The sequence below is a fragment of the Microcebus murinus genome, chromosome 2, assembly GCF_040939455.1.
Source record: "Microcebus murinus isolate Inina chromosome 2, M.murinus_Inina_mat1.0, whole genome shotgun sequence".
Taxonomy (NCBI): Eukaryota; Metazoa; Chordata; class Mammalia; order Primates; family Cheirogaleidae; genus Microcebus; species Microcebus murinus.
Window position 1 is genome coordinate 12,046,933 of NC_134105.1, and position 15,031 is coordinate 12,061,963.

General features: G+C 48.3%; 1 protein-coding gene across 5 annotated transcripts in view; it reads right to left on the reverse strand.

Moving 5' to 3' along the window:
* UBR4 (ubiquitin protein ligase E3 component n-recognin 4) overlaps positions 1-15,031 on the reverse strand; it is a 141,330-nt gene that overhangs the window by 3,425 nt on the left and 122,874 nt on the right. For all 5 annotated transcript variants that reach the window (XM_020285476.2, XM_075994537.1, XM_075994543.1 and 2 more), the window contains 10 exons: positions 14,593-14,766; positions 14,166-14,265; positions 11,645-11,863; positions 10,651-10,764; positions 9,999-10,141; positions 9,184-9,309; positions 7,628-7,822; positions 4,648-4,872; positions 1,319-1,409; positions 453-615 (listed from right to left, as the gene is read on the reverse strand). In XM_020285476.2, coding sequence (XP_020141065.2) covers positions 453-615; positions 1,319-1,409; positions 4,648-4,872; positions 7,628-7,822; positions 9,184-9,309; positions 9,999-10,141; positions 10,651-10,764; positions 11,645-11,863; positions 14,166-14,265; positions 14,593-14,766 — 1,550 coding nt within the window. The remainder of the gene's footprint in view (positions 1-452; positions 616-1,318; positions 1,410-4,647; positions 4,873-7,627; positions 7,823-9,183; positions 9,310-9,998; positions 10,142-10,650; positions 10,765-11,644; positions 11,864-14,165; positions 14,266-14,592; positions 14,767-15,031) is intronic.

Here is a 15,031-nt window from a genome sequence, read left to right on the forward strand (position 1 = left end):
GCTACTTAGGAGGCTGAGGCAGGAGGATAGCTTGAGCCCAGGAGTTAGAGGCTGCAGTGAGCTATGATCTCACCACAGCACTCCAGCCTGGGCAACAGAGTAAGACCCTATATGAAATAATATAAAATTAAATTAAAATAAAAAAATAAAATGAAATGAGGACAACCATAGCTCCTGCCTCATACAGGATTGCCTTGAGGACTGAGATCCCGTACGATGGGCAGCAGAGGGCCTAGCAGGTGGCGAGTGCTCCGTACAGGTTAGAGCTGCTGTTCTTGTTATCAGTGACTGGATCTTTATGCATCTTTCCCGGGCTTTCAGTAGGAGCTGACAGGCTGGTTCAAACCTGTGTTTCTTCTAACAGGTGACGATAAAGCTATGACCAACCCCACTAAGGCAGACACGGGGCCTTGCTGCAGAGGATCTTTAAAAGATAAAACCTTGACACTGACCAGCCACGTCGAGGAACTCTGAGAAGGTCTCCACTGGCATGAACTCCTCCTGGAAGGTTTTTAGGGCTTTGTCGGCAGCTTCATAGATGGGCATGTCGTTGTGGCGGATATACTCAGCTAGAGAGCAGGACCAGCCTCCCTCCGTGTTACTGGTAGGCACCTTCTACAACAAACAGCAGGAGACAGGGCCGGGGAGTGGGTTACTTAATGCCTCAAGTCAGTCAGGCCATTCCAATCCCGTGGAAAGAGAGCCCTCCCCAGGCACATCCCAGCTTTCCCTGGAGGGTGTGCTCTATCTCCTGGAACAATAACACTCCATTCCTCATAGGGCCCCCTTATAAGGCACTGTGTCACTTAAAGCCACAAGCTCCAACAAGTGACTGCATTCTTTCCTCCCTACAAATTTCCCATATGCATTCCTCAAAGCAAAGGGAACTGCCAACACATTTCGACTGAGCTGTTTCACTCAGATAGTAAGAGGAACCACCCCCAAACATTCTTGGTTCTCTCAAAGCAGAGAGGGTCCTATCACAAGCTGGGCTATAGGAAGTCAGACTCATACAGGGCAGCAGAGTTTATCCAAATGCAGGGGCCGGAGCAACAAAGAGTGACCCAGGAGGGAAGGTCTTCCGATAGAGGCAGGCTTGGAGCAGGCTTGAGAGCGGGTAACAGGAGTGATCTCGGCTACAAATGTACCTCAGGGACGCATTGCTCCCTTCCCACAGGAGGGGCACTTGTTTCTCAGGAGCAAAGCGCCCCCAGGCCAGTGGAGGAGCAGCCACCTGGATACTGAGGCAGGGTCAGAACCTGGAGTGCGGCCATTTTACGGCCCTGCCAAAGCATGCTGGGCCTGACAGTTTCCTTACCTTGAACATGTTGTAAATGAGATCGACCAGGGCCCAAAAGAGAAGGGATGAACGATAAGCAGAATAGTCCTTCACTGCCTTGTCTGTCAGCCTGGAAAAGAAAATCAGATTCTGTCCCATGAAGCCCCTGAGACACTCACAAGGACAGAGTAAGGCATTTTGGGCACAAGGGAAGGGGCATAGTAATCTGTGCATCACACAGTTCCAGCTACTTGCCTATCTGCTTGGAAAAAGGCAGCTGTGGGCAAGAAATTCTGGAGCTCTGGAACCCAGAAGTTTATTGATTACCACAATGCCCCAGGAAATTCACCTGACTCTCTTAGTACTCATCTTCCAGATCAGAGTAAAATGGAATGGGGGTGCAAAGTTGCAACATGGCAATTAAAAGGCTACTGACTTAAAGAAAGGCCAAGGATTTCTGTTTTCCTTGTGTTCAGCCACCACCCAAGCTCTTCGACTTGGCGGTACCTAACGCATGAAGTAGGAAACAAGGTTCTATTTCAGTCTGTATGTTCCCACTGGAAGAAATTTTATAACAATCAGCAGACCTAAAGCAGCCAAACACAGTAAACTGTCAGACATGCTGTGTTGCACAGCAGCAAGCTGGTAGAAAATTGATGTTGAGTAATATGTAATGTCTAAGATGGAGCACGCAAACACCCCAACACCTCCTAAATCCTGGGATAATCTGAGCTGTTCACCACACCCCTTTGTTTCTAACCAGTATCATCTCTACTTAATCCAATGATTCAGTTCAGGATTAAAGACTAGCCCATCCCTTGGAATACTGGGAGCTATCTCTGACATGTCCACTGCCTGCTCAGCACACTCTTGGTTTAAGGAATGATTTCACTGGGTAAAGCCTCTGTGAAATACAGAAAGACCACACTTCCCTCGGCAGTGAAACATCAGTGTCTGGGGTCAGTTTCTACCACCCAAGCTCTACAGAGCCATCTAGCACAGCCATCACATCTGTAACAAGCAAGTAAAGGCTAGATGAACCCTTGTCGTGGAGTATTCTACACCTTGGAACATGCTGGAACAAACCCCATGACTAAAGGGATAGGCACTAAACATTTAGTTTAGTATTACATGCATGTGTATATGTAAAAATCATAAAAATAAGACAAGACAAGCACAGATGTTATTTACTATAGAAGCTACAACTATACACAAGGGCCTCAAGGGAAAGGACTGCCTACCATGAGATAGACCATCCACACCTATAATCAGTAAATGTTTAACTCACAAAAAGCAAAGCAAAATAATAATGAGACAATACCCTGCTAAAAGCATGTTTGCTAAAACATGCTTCCTGTAGTCTTCTTCCACCCCAATATCTTCCAAAACTCCCACTTCTCTCCTGCGTTATCATACATGGGGATGCTGTAGCCTAAAACACTGTGAGGTGGGCCCATGGACAAGAACAACATCCGATCCTCTGCAACTCTGCATCCTGGCAGATAAGATAACAGATAAAGTTCTGATGGAAGCCTGAGAATGCCCCAGGCTTCCGTACTTGCAAGTTCCTGGCAGAGAAAGCTTTCCTTAAATGTAAACCATGCAGAAGAAGCCAGCTTCTCTTGAGCTACATTCCTGTGTATCTGCTAGTGCCCCCACCCCATGATGTACAAGACTAAGGACAAAGGCTGCCACCAGTGACACTGTCCCCGACACCAAGATGACGACTCTGAATGCCCTCCCAGCCATGGGCTCTCCTCCACGGTGGCCTGATACCCAGCAAACCCTAAGCACTTCTAGTCTGTTTTGTGAGCACCAGGCTCACAGCCCCAGACCATGGCCAGGTTTGGTCCTTCTCTGTGGCTGTTCTGCTTTGGTAAGCAGAAATCATGAGTGACCCTGCCCAAGTTAATTATTTAAGGTTAATTAGTAAAGGTGACTAAACTGCTACAGAGAAAATGCAACTCATGAATGTAGCTCACACTGGATTTCCTAATTAAGCTATGACCAAATCAGCTTTTCCTTAACTGCCTGGCACAGTAATGAATTCGAGTCTCCTAATTGAAAGCCAAACAGCTCCTGTGAGCTCAGATTTCACACCTGCCATGAAGAGCTTTGTACCCAATAAATGGTCACTCTATTTGTTATGGACATGGGCTAAGTTTGATTTATCAACAGCATAAGTAGCCTCAAGATCTAACTTCTGATTTCTAGCACCTTGTTAACTATTAATGCTGCAGGCTCTTGGGAAACACTGGAAAGTGGTATGTTTGGAATGGGGCAGGGGCTACATAGGCATCTAACAAGACTCACCCCCTACCATTCCACACAAACAAGCTGGTTCTGCCAGATTCAACATTATAGCTCCAACCTGGTCTCTCTGGGGGGTGTGAGGTGCCTACAGACCAGCAACTTGATAAATCAGAGCTGATGGAGGTAAAGATACTAGGTGTGCCAAATCAGGCACATGCCGTTTCCACTTGGCTTGCCATTACCATGGCCCTGAGTTTCCCCTCTGCTGCCATGCTGGCCCACAGATGTGGAAATAGTCCCTTGGATCCTGGGCTAAAATGGAATCAGAGGGACAGATCTTCTAGAAATGAAGCAGGGACACATTCGCTCAACGGGCAGAAGCAAGTTGCTCTACCCAGGGCCTATTGTGTAGCTCCCCAAGACAGGCAGATTGTTCAGGGCCACTGTCAGCCTGAGTGGTGGCCACGGAGTCCCCTGTGTGCTCAGCAACTGATGTGGGCATCCCAGAGAGCTGGGGTGGTGGCTGTTTGCAGTTGTTTCTCTCACAACACCTCCCATCTGACCCACATTGCAGCACGAGGTCATAACACAAAGTCCACTCCCTCCTGACATGCTGCTCTTTCTTTGGAGGTGTCCACATGAACAGAAGAGTGGGTCTGGAAGTAGGCTCATGGAACATGGAGCAGACAGGATAGGAATATAACAAAAAGCAAGAATGATGAGCTTTTAATTATTAGAAAATACACAGTGATAGCCATGCTAAAACTTTCCTAGTTTATGCCCAAACCAGTAAGATTTGGAAAACCTGGTTATGGGTCTCATTCCTGCTGGCCCTAATCTTCTCACTGGTTGTACCACCCTGTGCCCAGCTGCCTTCCTCTCTGAATTCTCTACAGCAGGTAAGCCTGGCTCCACCCTTCTAATGGCTGAACCCCAGACCCAGAGGTGATCAGGCAAACGCCAACGTTTGGCCCAGACTTCTGGTCTGACAGACCGAGAAAGGCTGGTGTCAGCTGCAGAGTGCCCTGAGCAAGCCTCCACCTACCACACTGGGAATACACTGCACCATGGCAATACACATTCTGGGGCTTCAGCTTCCTGAAGCAGGCACTGACCTGGTGGCTCCCCCTGGAGCTACTGCCCGGGCCTGTGAGGTCACCAGCAGCCTCCGCAAGATTTCCACGCGTGTGGCTCTCCACTGCTCAGGGGGCAAGATGTGCAGGGCCAGGACTGTGAAATAGTGGGGCCCATCCACTTCAAAGGCACTCTCCACCCACTTCTCCTTGGGCTGCTCCAGAAAGCCTTGGAGGTTCTTCTCTTCTCGGGAAGTTGCTCTGGTTCTGGAAGGAAAGGGGCACGATGAAAGCAGGTGAAGTAGGCACAGCAGCAAGGGGAGAGGATTTGCTCCACCTGTCATCCTCTCATTGCGCTTGCTGAACACTTGGATTACTGAACACTCCACCACCTCATCCTTGACTGCTCTTCTCACCCCCTCTTTGGCAACCCAAGCCCGTCTTCCCCTTCCAGGTCCTTTTTTGTGGCATCTTCCTTGACCCCCCCTGCCCTGCCCCCAGCTCTGACAAAATTCCAAACAACTACTGGCCCCTGAGCACCCTGCTGTCAGTTACATTCACAAACACCCCAACATGGAATTGTCCCCAAACTCTGGAAGCCCAGAGAGGTGAAGTGATTTGTCCAAAGTCACCAAGCTGGTAAGAGATGGTGTCAAAACATGAATCTAGAGTTCTGACTTGGGTCCATGGCCTGAATTCTCCCTCGCTCCACTAGTCTTATCACATTTATGTGGTTTGCCCTAAATTTGCATCCGGTTCCTTTCCCAGGCTCCCTAATTTGGTTTGTTTTCTTATGATCTGTGTCTTCCCTCCTTCATTCAAACACAGGTTCTTCCAGGCAGGTGCTGCTTCTTGTTCTCACTCTTGCCTAAGTTGCAACGGTAGTGACGGTCACGGCACATACGAATGCCAGGCACCATTTTGAGTCCTTTATGTGGATTATCTTAACCTTCACAAGAACTTTACAGGACAGATACTACCCCTATCCCCATTCTATAGAAAAAGAAAACTAAACTACAGGCGGCGAGTGTTTTTTGCCCAGTCACACTGGGGCAAGAACTGGGCTTTGAACTCAGGAAGTCTGGTTCCAGAGCCTGTCCATCAACTCTATCTTCCTTGACAAGAGATCACTGAAGTAGCACTGAATAATAGTATAAAGTGAATAATAACTCCTGGCTACACACTCTCCTTATAACATGGACGGTGCTCTCATGCCGTGAATGCTTGATGCCCTATCCTAACTCTGTGGGGGGACAAGGAACACAATACACCACTCAGCACCACTAGAATCCAAGGTACCAGGTGTGTAGGTGGCACCGCCATAGATGCTGACTCTGGGAAAGCAGCAGGGGAGTGTGTGAGGATGCCCTGCGTCCGTCCACTCCCTGCAAAGTGCTCATGGACAGAATGGGTGGAGACACTCAGCTGGATCTTCCAGCCCCAGCTTAGGCTCCACTCTGGCTCATGGTGGCCCTGGTGTGACATACTTGCCTTTACACACAAATGTTCCACCGAAGGCACCCAGCCTCCGTGACCAAGCTCCCACCAATGTCAAGTGGCCAGGCAGTGGGAGTATCTGTAGCTGAGAAACAGTGCCTCTCCATGGCCTTCTAGGTCAGCCTCTGACTGACCAAAGAAACTATGACAAAGCCAACTCCTTCTCCAACTAAGGGGCATGAACTACAAATATCTGGCATTTGAAAAACACAGGTCACCTGAAGTCACCAGCTCTAATCCAGCTAGGTAAATCATCGAATGTTTTTTCCCCGTTGGATCTATTTTCTCCCTGGAGACTGGAACAGTCCACGCCACCTCACGGCTGCCAAAAGCCATGTCTCTGCAGACACCAAGGCTCTGCCAAGGGCCCAAGAACACTGGAAGTTAACAGAACTTGGGCCTGAAGCAGAGCACGGACAGTGGGAAGGTCCGTGCCCTCAGTGTGCCAGGTGCTGCTTCTGCCGTCTAAGTGGTTTAGCAGATGACGCGATGCGCTCTGGCAGACCTGCCCCTGCATTTTTTAACAATGAAACCTGTGGTCTCAAAGTCAGCCTTATAAACCACAAGGAAATGGGAGGAAAGGAAAAAAGAACACTGCTGAAGAGAGAGGAGCAGAGAAGACAAGACACAGACTGTCCTGGTGCCTAAACTGCACCGCAGCTGCCCCAGGTGAACTACACACAGACTTTCAACAGATTGTCAGGTCCTGGACAACACTGTAAGACCCTCGCTGGGAGCTGAGGCCTATGAGAATGAAAACTGAATTAAACTAAAGAGCAATGGGAGGGTAAATCTCTTAATTTGCCTTTAAAATCTGGAGTAGAAAGAAAGAATAATATTCCCTACCTCCTCTAAGTTCTTCTTTAAAATTATATTTTTAAATATCAGCCTAACTCTTCCATAATGTGCATATGGATAAAAATATAAATCTCCTTTTTTCCTGGGTGCCTTTTTTCTCAGTTGACTTCCCCAGATAATTCTCACCCCTCCCTCCCTTTCCCCTCACACTTGCCAGAAGCATTACTCACTGGAAAGAAAACAGAGATAACAAACCCAGCTTCAATCTATGAAATGGGTCCTTAGCTCTGCTGTACCCCTTCATGGGCAGCCTTCACCTGCAACGACCCGTGTGCCCTGGATTAATGACTGTGCTGCGGCTCTGACCTATGGCCTCCTCCCATTAGAGAATAGCCTGGAAGGTAGAAGTCCTGGCTACATCGAAGTAGAGGCTTCGATGGCCTGGCTTCTCCCATTTCCTGCCCCCCCACGAGCTGAAAGTCAGTCCAAGGATGCAGACCTTGGCTACCCATGGGGGAGATGGGGCAGTTTGGGAAAAGTCACCCTGATAGCTTCATTCTATGTGATGCCAAAAAGCCACAGATGAACATCCCAGCCTCAGTAAGAAGGCTGCCTTGGCTCGGATGTCTGCTCTGACACTAACCAGGGAGGATGTGGAAAAGCTGGGGAGTCTTATTAGACAGAGGGACGTAGGGTGGGTCAGCCCAGATGCCGTCCTGATACTGACGTGTTCAGGACGTAAAGCACAGTGTGAATGATGTACGGGATCAGGTGGATGTTGCTCTCCCGGCCGCCCCCGCCGGTGTCCGCGCTGAACGACTGCTCCATGGCGAAGCGCAGGAAGAGCAGCTTGATGTCGTGGATGTTGAGCTGGTACGTGGGCTCCCGCTGGCCCGTGCATTCCTGGAGGTACGTGTTGTGCCTAGGGAGATGCAAGACAAACACCGAATTGGAAGTGCGTTTCCTACAAAAACCCAATTTGGAAGACAGAAGCCCACCCACCTCCACTCTACCGGTAGCTGTGAAGGTTAGCAAATGGAGAGAATGAAAGGGAAAGCTGAGGACAGAAGCTGTGGCCAGCAGGAAGACCAGACCATGGACATTTTCATTTATGCTGTAACAATGTGATGCTCTCCAAGTTTTGAAGAGAACCCACCACTTTGGGGACCCCATTTCTGGATGGACAAATGTCATAAGACATATCATGGCCACATCTGGAAGTAATTTTATCCATGCTGACCGACAAGGTGATCTAGCCATAATAATGAGCTCCTCAACCTCAAAATAAAAGGTTTTTCTCCTACATCAATAAACATTCCCATCTATCTGGGCTCTGCCTCTTCTTAACTGGGTGACCTTAGTGAGTTGCTTAACCTCCTATATCTCAATTTCTTCATCCGTACAATGTGCACAAGACATGGGAAGCACTTCCATACGCTGCCCGTTATTGCTGCCAGGTGCCTGCTTTGTGGCAGGTACCTTTCTATTGTTGAGCCTTTTAATTTATTTATTTATTTGTATTTTTTGAGACACAGTCTCACTTTGTTGCCCAGGCTAGAGTTGAGTGCCATGGCGTCAGCCTAGCTCACAGCAACCTCAAACTCCTGGGCTCAAGCAATCCTCCTGCCTCAGCCTCCCTAGTAGCTGGGACTACAGGCATGTGTCACCATGCCCAGCTAATTTTTTCTATATATGTTAGTTGGCCAATTAATTTCTTTCTATTTATAGTAGAGACAGGGTCTCGCTCTTGCTCAGGCTGGTCTTGTCGTTGAGCTTTAAAGTAGGACTTGGGCTGGGGCCCACTCCACAAGGACAAGACAGAAGGACCCCAAAGAAGCTTCAGCTATTCTAATCTGGATTTTTAGGACCGTGGAGCTCTTAAAAGGAGCCTGATGTCCCCTCTGCCACTAAGCCACTTTCCTTATTTAAATCTCACATGACACCATAGAAGCGAACTCTGGGAAATTCTGGCCTCGAGGACCAAGCCAGGGGTCCTGCATCTGTCATAAAAAAGATCAACAATGCAGGAAAGGCAGCAAATAACTAGAAATTTTCCAGGGTGCCCCAGGAGCTGAGGGTGCTGGCTTCTCTCACTCTGTGGGTGCACGTGCCAGGCCGTCCCCGACCCGTTTGCCTGGACAGCTCCCTAGTCAGCAAGCAGAGAGATGTGGATTCCAATGAAGGTGACAAGAAATGGTGTCACCAGGGGCTAGGCTGATAGCTGATCTTCCCCCATCCCCTAGGAATCCCTCTTTTCTACCATGGAAAACATTTAACACTCACCTGGCCAAGCAAGTGGCAAAAGCTGATTCAGGGACGTGGGGCCCCCAAACGGGAAGGAGCCCGTTGCACTTAGTGTTGGCGTTCTGAAGGGCAGCACTCTCCCACTCTTCCCGGCCTCGAGCCAACCTGGATGGGGAGGACAGCAGGGACAAGTGGCTGCTGGAATTAATTTGCCAACCAGGCACCTGGGAAAGTCGGGTAGGGGAGGGTACGCTAACATGAAGAAGTAAGTTAGCCCATGCTCCTGACCCTGTGGAGAAAATCAGCCACGTCTGACCTCGATACACTAAGTCAGGGGTCCTCAAACTTTTTAAACAGGGGGCCAGTTCACTGTCCCTCAGACCGTTGGAGGGCCAGACTATAGTTTAAAAAAAAACTACGAACAAATTCCTATGCACACTACACATATCTTATTTTGAAGTAAAAAAACAAACAGGCAAAAACACCTGCATGTGGCCCACGGGCCGTAGTTTGAGGATGCCTGCACTAAGTGCTAGCTTCACTAATTCTAGTGAGCAAGATTCTTTCACCAGCCTCGGGCCAAAGCCAAAGCATATTTTCCCAATATGGCAAGAACAGCTTGTGAACCTATATGGTTTACGATATGACACCCTATTCCCCAGAGACTAAGGAGCAAGGCTGGCACCTTGCTCAAAGGTGCCAGCCTTGCACCCACCCCCTCAAAGCCCAGAGCCTTGGGCAAGTGGCCCACTCCTCTGCAGTAACACAGGCCTAGAGCTGAGGCACACGTGGGGAGAAGGAAGGCCCATGAGCAGACCTCCTGAAGGGCCCACCCTGCAAGAGCCAGGGCTCACCTGACAGCAGCCAAGTGGCAGTCGTAGTGCACAATGTTGAAGTGGGACACGGTGCTATAGCCCTGCTGTTTCCGGGGCTTATTCTCCATCTCCTCCAAGGCCACCCGCTTAGTGAAAGTATAAATGCCCAGGACCTTCGTGGGCTGCAAAGATAACATAAGAAGGAGAGGTGACTGAGAAACCCCAAGTTAGGCCTTGGAAGGAAGTCAAGCAGAACAGAGGGGAATTGTTCCTGAGCAATGCCTTGAGATTCAGGTGCTCCAACCCGGCCAGAAGTATTCAGGAGACAGGGTGACGGTCAGTGCCTTGGTCTACTGGTTAAGCAACTGACTGGACACAGCCCTTGTGAAATTATCCAGCGTACATAAAGCTTTGAGCATGGGGCCTAACATACAGAGAGAATCCTATGAGTGGTATTTGTTGATGATGATGATGATGATGATGAAGATAACGAAAATTAATGTTCAGATTGGTTTGCCTTCCTGCCTTTAAAGAGGATGGCTGGTCCTTTTGTCAGTCTCCTAAATGCAAGCCTTGACCCCAGCCTACTAGAACAAAATGGCCTGCAGGAGAGGGACGCCACCTAGAACAGGGGCCAGGCTGTGCATAGACGCCACACCCTCAGGAGTGACTGCAGGCTCTGCAGCAGTACCTGGAACTTGTACCCCTCCCTGCAGATGCAGCACGTGAGGCCTGGCTCTTCGATTAGCTCTTCCATCTGCTTCAGGAGCGCTGTCTTGGTCACGACCTGGCCCTTTTCGTTTGTCTGCAGGGGAACCCAGGTTGCACGTCAGGAAGGGATTTCCACACCCCCCACCCTAACTGGGGCTGCTCAGGAACAGGGCTAACCTTCCACGTACACTAAAAGGACTGCTGCATAGAGAGGAAAGCCCTTTAGTTATCTTCTAATGAGGGTAAAGACCCAGACTCTTGTGCTATTCTCCTCTTCCTACAGGAACCACTGAAGCAGAGGAAACCACCCAGCTGGAACCCTGGCAAGCTGCCACTTGCCATCAGAAAAGCCCCCTTTCTTTGTGCCAGCAACACCAAGTCTCAGCTGCCAAGGGCTGTTGCATTATGATTCATTCACTGTTCCCATGTGAGTGTTAAAACTGCTGACATACAAGTTTGCTGGTTTGGAGAAGGATAATGTAGGACTACTGCTTCCTCCATGGTGCGACAGCGAAAAGAGCACAGAGCTCCTTGTGTCAAACAGACCTGGGTTCAAAACCCTGTCAACCACTTACTAGTTACATCACCTCGCAAGTTTTAATTACTTCATCTGGAAAATGAGTATAATAATATCAACCTCATAGAACCACCTGAGTGCTTAAATAAAATCTTGTCAAGGTGCTTAGTGCCTGGCATATAGTAAATCCTTGATAAACAATAGCTACTATCACCAATTTTACTGTCTTTGTGAACTTGCTACTATGTCACTTATGCCCAGAATCTCATCTGTATAGCCGAATAGTAACAGTCCCACCTCCCAGGGTACCAAACACACCTAATTCCTTCCTCCTTCTCTGTCCAACCTTCACCTTCACCATCTCAACCCCTGGTCTGTCCTGAAGCATAGGGCTGTCCTATGGCCATCTCCCCAACAGTGTGGGTAAGAACGTGGGGACTCCGGGCAGTGGCTTTACCGTCATGCCCAGGGTGCCCAGAGCCTTCTGCCTCATGGCCATGGCCATGCGCTTCTTCTCAGCCCGGGTCTCCCTGCGGGCTGCATCAATCTTCTTGTTTACATCAGGGTGCTCCCGCAGTGCCTCCAGCAGGTTCTCTGCCAGGGTCCCAATGCCCTCATCGCTGGACACCTGCTCCAGCTTATGCAGGTTTGTGATGGAGTCAGTTCCAATCAGAACCTGCCAACAAGAGATGAGAGAGATGCATGCTTCCAATTATGTAGACAGGCCTTCTTCTCGGGAGCTTGTTTAGAAAATCAATAAATGTGCACCGCCTCACATCATCTGCTCGGCTACAATCACATTCTTTGGCTCTATACTTTGAGAGAGACACACAAATGCAAGAGAGTTTGGCTTTACCACTGACCTTTGACCAGTTACTATGCTCTTTAGCTTCAGTATTCCCACCTATAAAATGGGAATAATGTCAGGGCTGCCATGATGATTAAAAATTAGGTAACATGTAAAGTATCCAGCACAGCGGAAGTGAAAAGGAGCCAGAAGATTCCCTTATCTTGGTAAGACAAACAGCAGTACCCGATGAGGCCTGAGGGGTAAATTCACCAGCCAGAGCAGGGCCTGCCCTAAGCTCTCCGTCTAGGGGCCCTCTGGGTCTACCAAACTTGGGAGCACAGTTTTCTCAACCTACAGAACTTAAAGGTACAAATACAAGTGGGTGTGGAGATAAGAAAAAGTTTTTAAAAAACAGACAGAATAAGAAACACCTATGCTGAAAAAGGTTGGCAGTCCCTGTACTCTAGCACCATGCTATGAATGGGTGGGAGAACAGCAGAACGCTAAAGGCAGGAGTAGCTGGAGAAAGCGCTCAAGTGAGCACACTGAGAACTATCACCGCATCACTAAAATCCTCACCGCCTCCTCGCAAGTGACTTGATGGCAATTACTATGTATTTAATAATAAATTGAAATCAAAACTAACTTGCAACACGAAAGCTCAGCGCTCAACTCAGATCACTCACTAGCTCATAAATCTGTTCTCATAGCAAGTACGTTTCCAATTTGTACTTCAGCACAATTACATGTTATCCCATGTCTCATGCTCCTAAATGCTGAGCCCATACTTCCACTCCCATGGAACTTTTCCACAGGCACCCAAACTTAGTACTCCAAAACATGTGTTTCAGGTGCTGGGGAAACAAAGACCCTGCCCTTATTAAGCTTCCATTCTGGTTAGGACAGACCGCATACTCACAGTACAATCTGATGAACCCTCCCATCCACCTAATTCTCAAGCCTTCTAACTCCTCCATCTCCTTCCATGGCACAGCCACCCACCTCGTCACTCAATCCAGAAACTGAGCAAAGTTCTTGATTCGTCCATGTTCTTCCCCCTCATGTGCAGTCAATCTCCAAATCCCATTTAGTCCACCTCCCAGGTCTCTGTTCAATCTCTCCACTAGCTAGTTCAGGCTGCCACTCCTCTCACCTAGAGTACGATAAAAACCTACAATTGTTCTTCCTACCTCCAATCTCACCTCTCTCCAGTTAACTCTCTAGAATACTTTAATCTGTCTTTTGCCTCTGAGCTTTTGCAGGTGTCATGCTCTTTTCTTGAAAGTCCTCTTTCCTTTGACCCCATCCATACTGCATCTATCCCACTGTTCTTACTGTGTATTCCACTGCATCTTCGCCAGACAGTAGCTCCCAGCAGGCACAGACTCCCCAGCCTAGCACAGGACCAGGTACACAATAGGTGCTCAATAAATGTGTTGAAAAGGGAATGGCCACAAGTGTGAATGCCAAGTATCTAACTAGATAAAGCCTTATTCTAAAGAAAGTAATTTGATTTGGTAACTAAGAACAAGCCTGGAAATCAGCTGACTTGGAGTTCTAAGCTCATCATGCTGCCAACTGGCCAAATCACAGTCTGTCCCTTGGTTTATCCATATACAAAATAGAGATGTTATAAGAATATAGAAAACAATATATGTGAAGACTCTTATGTAGAAAGAATTATCTCCCCAAAGATACACCAATTATAACTATGCCCCATGAGTTGAACTAAAGTTTAGAACAATAGAGATTTCAGGGAGACATATGGAAATATCTTTACTGTAATCAAGTCACCACATTCTTAGAATAAGTTATCAGGACAGATGACCAAATGAGAAGGTAGAACTATAATTAATGTAGAACATTATGAACAGGGAAAATATCCAACCTGAGGACTCTGAAAATTCAACATTAAAAAAGCAAACCAAACAATCCAATTAGAAAATGAGCAAAAGACATGAACAGACATTTCACTGAAGATATGCAGATGAAGCACATGCAAAGATGTTCAACACTGCTAACCATTAGGAAAACACAAATTAAAACCACAATGAGGGATCACTTGAGACAAGTCATGTCTCAAGGTGAATTAAGGTGGTTACATTCATTCAGTCAGCAGAGTATATGGTTCTCTCACACTACGTGTCCTGTCTGCAGAATAAGGTCCACGTGCATGCTGGCTACCCACCTGGGTGGCAGGGTGCTGCATGGCCAGCCCCCGAAGAAGCCTCAGGATAAATGGCAGAGCTGGGCGAGACAAAAACTTTTTCCAGATGTCAGCATCCAAACTGCGAAGCAAAGGAAGGCTTATTAGCAGGCCAGGGAAGCAAGGGCTTCCTAGAAACCCGTTGTTGATTCTGTCTTGAACCAAGTCCCAGTGCTTGTTTAAAGGTGTCCCTCCAAGAGTGTCATAAAGGATCACAAACTACCACCCAGCTCAGTGAAGAAGCCAGATAGAAGTTAGTAGCCCCGAAGGACTCTGCAGTGGTTGAGTGGTCACTGATAGTTGCCAGAATGGGAGGGTGGCCCTAGGGAGGGCAAAAGACACACATGAAGCTTTATGCCAAGATGATGGAGCAGGAAGAGGGAAGCCTCTCTAAGGAGGGGGCCCTTACTTCTTGGCGCTGGGGATGTGCTTCTTCATGTAGTCAAGCGCACTCTGGGTGATCCCCTTCTGGAGAATCAGATCCTTCAGCTGATGCCCGTTGCTGTTGTTCTTGATACCGGCTGCTATTTTACAGAAGCAGTCCAGGAAGACTTTATCATCCCCACTATGATCCTCATCATACCTAGGAGGACAGAGCAAAGAGTCTGAGGGTGTGAAAGGCAGAACAGAAGCCAATCATGCCATCCTCTTGGTCACCTATCTTTAACAGCCTATAGGACATCAGGTCTAAACTCCCTAAGGTGAGAGAAAGACCCTCTGCCTTGGCTCCTGCCATCCGCCTCTTACCTGCCACGGCCCCAAGCTCTTAGCCTTCCCTTGCATTCTCAAACTTTGCACATGTGACTGCCTCTGTCTCATCACACCCCCATCCCATCTTGCCAACCACT